We start from the raw sequence: 2,854 nt of genomic DNA on the forward strand, positions 1-2,854 counted from the left end.
TCAAATCCCACCCATTCCCAGCCCAGCCATGGCAGGGACACCTCCCACTGTCCCAGGAGCTCCCAATGTCCAGCCTGGCCTTGGGCACTGCCAGGGATCCAGGGGCAGCCCCAGCTGCTCTGGCAATTCCATCCCAGCCCCTGCCCACCCTGCCAGGGAACAATCCCTGCCCAAGATCCCACCTAACCCTCCCCTCCCTCAGCTCAAAGCCATTATTGTAACACCATTTCAAATTGATGGCATTTCCTAAAGTCAGCAGCACATCCAGCGACACACAGCCTAAGAACATTCAGATACATATTTTAAATCCTTCTTGGTTTGTTACTTCACCTCAAGACTCCAAGAAAACAAAGCTGCATGAAAGGAGGGTTTTTTTGGTCATTATTATTTCTGGTACTCACGTGGCACCTCCCTGAGTATAGGAGAGAGCATGAAAACTTTAACATTGAAGAATGTGAGGCTTCCAGTCCTGTTCTCCTTTGTTCAGGGATAAAGAAGGAAGAAAAAGGATCCAAGTGCACAAATACTAAACCCCATCTGTCTGTGCTGACCCAGGTTACAGACAAGGAAGAACAGAAGCACAAATTCCCAACTGTTTTTCCACCAAAAAGAAACCAACAGTTCCAGGATCACATTCTGCCTCCACCTCCCAGGTCTATTTCTCTGGTGATAAATTCAACCTCAGACCCTTCAAATCTCAGAGGACAGGAGGGTCCTTACCCAGGAAAGCACATCCTGCACTCCTGCAAGCCTCAGCTATTCCTTCTTTGATTGTTTCCATCACTTCAGCATCGAGTTTGCCACAGGCCAAGTGAGTGAGGAAGAAGAGGGGCTCAGCCCCCTGAGCCAGGAGCTCATTGACACACAGGGCCACCAGGTCCTGCCCGATGGTGTCGTGTCTTTTACAGACCTGGGCAACCTGCAAAACATGGTGGGAACAAGAAACAGGCAAAACTCAATTATTAATCAGTGAAATCAGCAGAAACCTTCTTTTCTCTGAAAGGAATCACTACAGGACATGCATGGAGGACAGAACCTGGTGCAATATATATATATATATATATATATAGCTTTTTTTAATATTAGTTTGAATTCCAGCCATAGCTACCTAGAAATTGTCCTTTTGAGATTTCTTTTTGTTTGCTTTTTGGAATATTATCAGGGAATCATGGAATGGTTTGGGTTGGGAATGGTTAAAGCCCATCCAAGTTTCATCCCCTTCCATGGGCAGGGACACTTCCCACTGTCCCAGGCTGCTCCAAGCCCCAGTGTCCATCCTGGGCTGGCCTCCTATGAAATGCTGAATTTCCAGCTCTCAGGGGTACCCTGGAGCATCCTGCTCAGCTCACAAAGGTTAGACAGAATTATAAAATGAGAATTATTTAGGGTGCAAAAGACCTTTCAGATCATCAGTGGATGAATTTTCAAAGGAGGCACCTTTTACTGACACAGTTCCACCTGTGCAGAAAAGACCAGGACAGAGGGATGGGCGAGGGGAAAATTGGATAAACACCACTGGATTCCAAATGGTGAGGGAGCAGCACCCAAACAAAGTCTGGGCTTGGATTCCTGATTGATTTCCCTGGATTTAGGAGTGCTATGGAAACAAGCATCCCACAGCCTTTGCTGCATGACACCTCCCTCCCACTGCTCCAGCAGCAATCTGGGCAGGCCAACCTCTCCTTGGCCAAGGAAGAACCTTGGGAACAGTCTGGAAACACAGCTGGGAATGTCTCTGTGCCCAGCAGTTGCAAGAAAGACTCACAAGAGCCAGCACTGATCGCTTTTTCATGCTCAGAGCTGTCTGAGGATGTGAGACTGCAAAAGACCTTTGGGATGACTCTGCTCAGTCTCCTGCTGTTTGTTACCCTGGCATTAGAGGCAGAAACCATTTGAAACAAGGGGCATTGTTGTGCTTGACAGTGAAAGGAGCTTCAGATCTCCACTCTCCTGATGGCTGAAAACCTTCTGATTTAATATATAAATAAATGCCCAGGTCAACTTATCCTGATTCAATACATAAACATACCCCAAGCTCAATTCATCTTAATTCACTACATAAATGTATTCCTAACTCAGCCTATCCTGTATCTTCTTGGCTTATTAAAATTCTTTAATTCTTGGCTTCTTTAATGTTTATTTCCTCCAACCTTCCTTTCCCCAGTGCCCTGACACAGGCACTTCTTCTCCCTCTCTACACACAATTTATTACGTTGAATCTGCCAGTTCTCATTTCAGCAACTCCTTGTGCTCCTCCTCCACACAGATCCTCCTCAGAGCCAAAGGACCCTGCAGTTTACAGCAGAAATTCTGGGTTTTATTGCCTCAAGTTTTCAGTTAAATTTTGGGTTATTATCATTTCACCACATCCTCAATTAAGTGTGCCCAGGCCTTGCACAAATGTCCAAAGTTCAGGTGCCCACCTGGTGCCCTGGTGGACTCAGGAGTGTTTGAAGAGCTCAGGAGGGTGCAGAGGGTGGGACTGGCTGTGGCACTGGAACAGCCCTGGCAGGTGACACCAGCTTTGCTGCAGAGGAGCTGCCAATTACCTGCAGTTTGGGTCCAAGGCCCTTGGTCTGGGACACCAGGATGGGATCACGGTAACCAGATGCCTTCAGGTCAAAGAAAGCAGCAAAGCCTCCTCCTTCTGAGCGGCCTCCTGCTGAGTACAAACACAGCACAGACTGGATTTAGGAGAAATAAAAACCACCCAAAACTCTCACCAAGAAAAGAACTGCAAATTATCAAAGGATCCTGAGGCTGGAAATCCTGGCCCTCCCAGCCCAGGGAGTCCCAGCTGTGACCTGTCCCCACCTTGTCCCCAGCCCAGAGCCCTGAGTGCCACGTCCAGCCC

The 2,854-nt window shown here is 47.8% G+C and overlaps 1 protein-coding gene across 2 annotated transcripts in view; it reads right to left on the reverse strand.

Annotated features, from left to right (window-relative positions):
- LOC107200385 (trifunctional purine biosynthetic protein adenosine-3-like) overlaps positions 1-2,854 on the reverse strand; it is a 25,121-nt gene that overhangs the window by 8,028 nt on the left and 14,239 nt on the right. For both annotated transcript variants that reach the window (XM_015618816.2, XM_033517602.1), the window contains 2 exons: positions 2,550-2,659; positions 721-919 (listed from right to left, as the gene is read on the reverse strand). In XM_015618816.2, coding sequence (XP_015474302.2) covers positions 721-919; positions 2,550-2,659 — 309 coding nt within the window. The remainder of the gene's footprint in view (positions 1-720; positions 920-2,549; positions 2,660-2,854) is intronic.

This window comes from Parus major, chromosome 1 (assembly GCF_001522545.3).
Source record: "Parus major isolate Abel chromosome 1, Parus_major1.1, whole genome shotgun sequence".
NCBI classification, from domain to species: Eukaryota; Metazoa; Chordata; class Aves; order Passeriformes; family Paridae; genus Parus; species Parus major.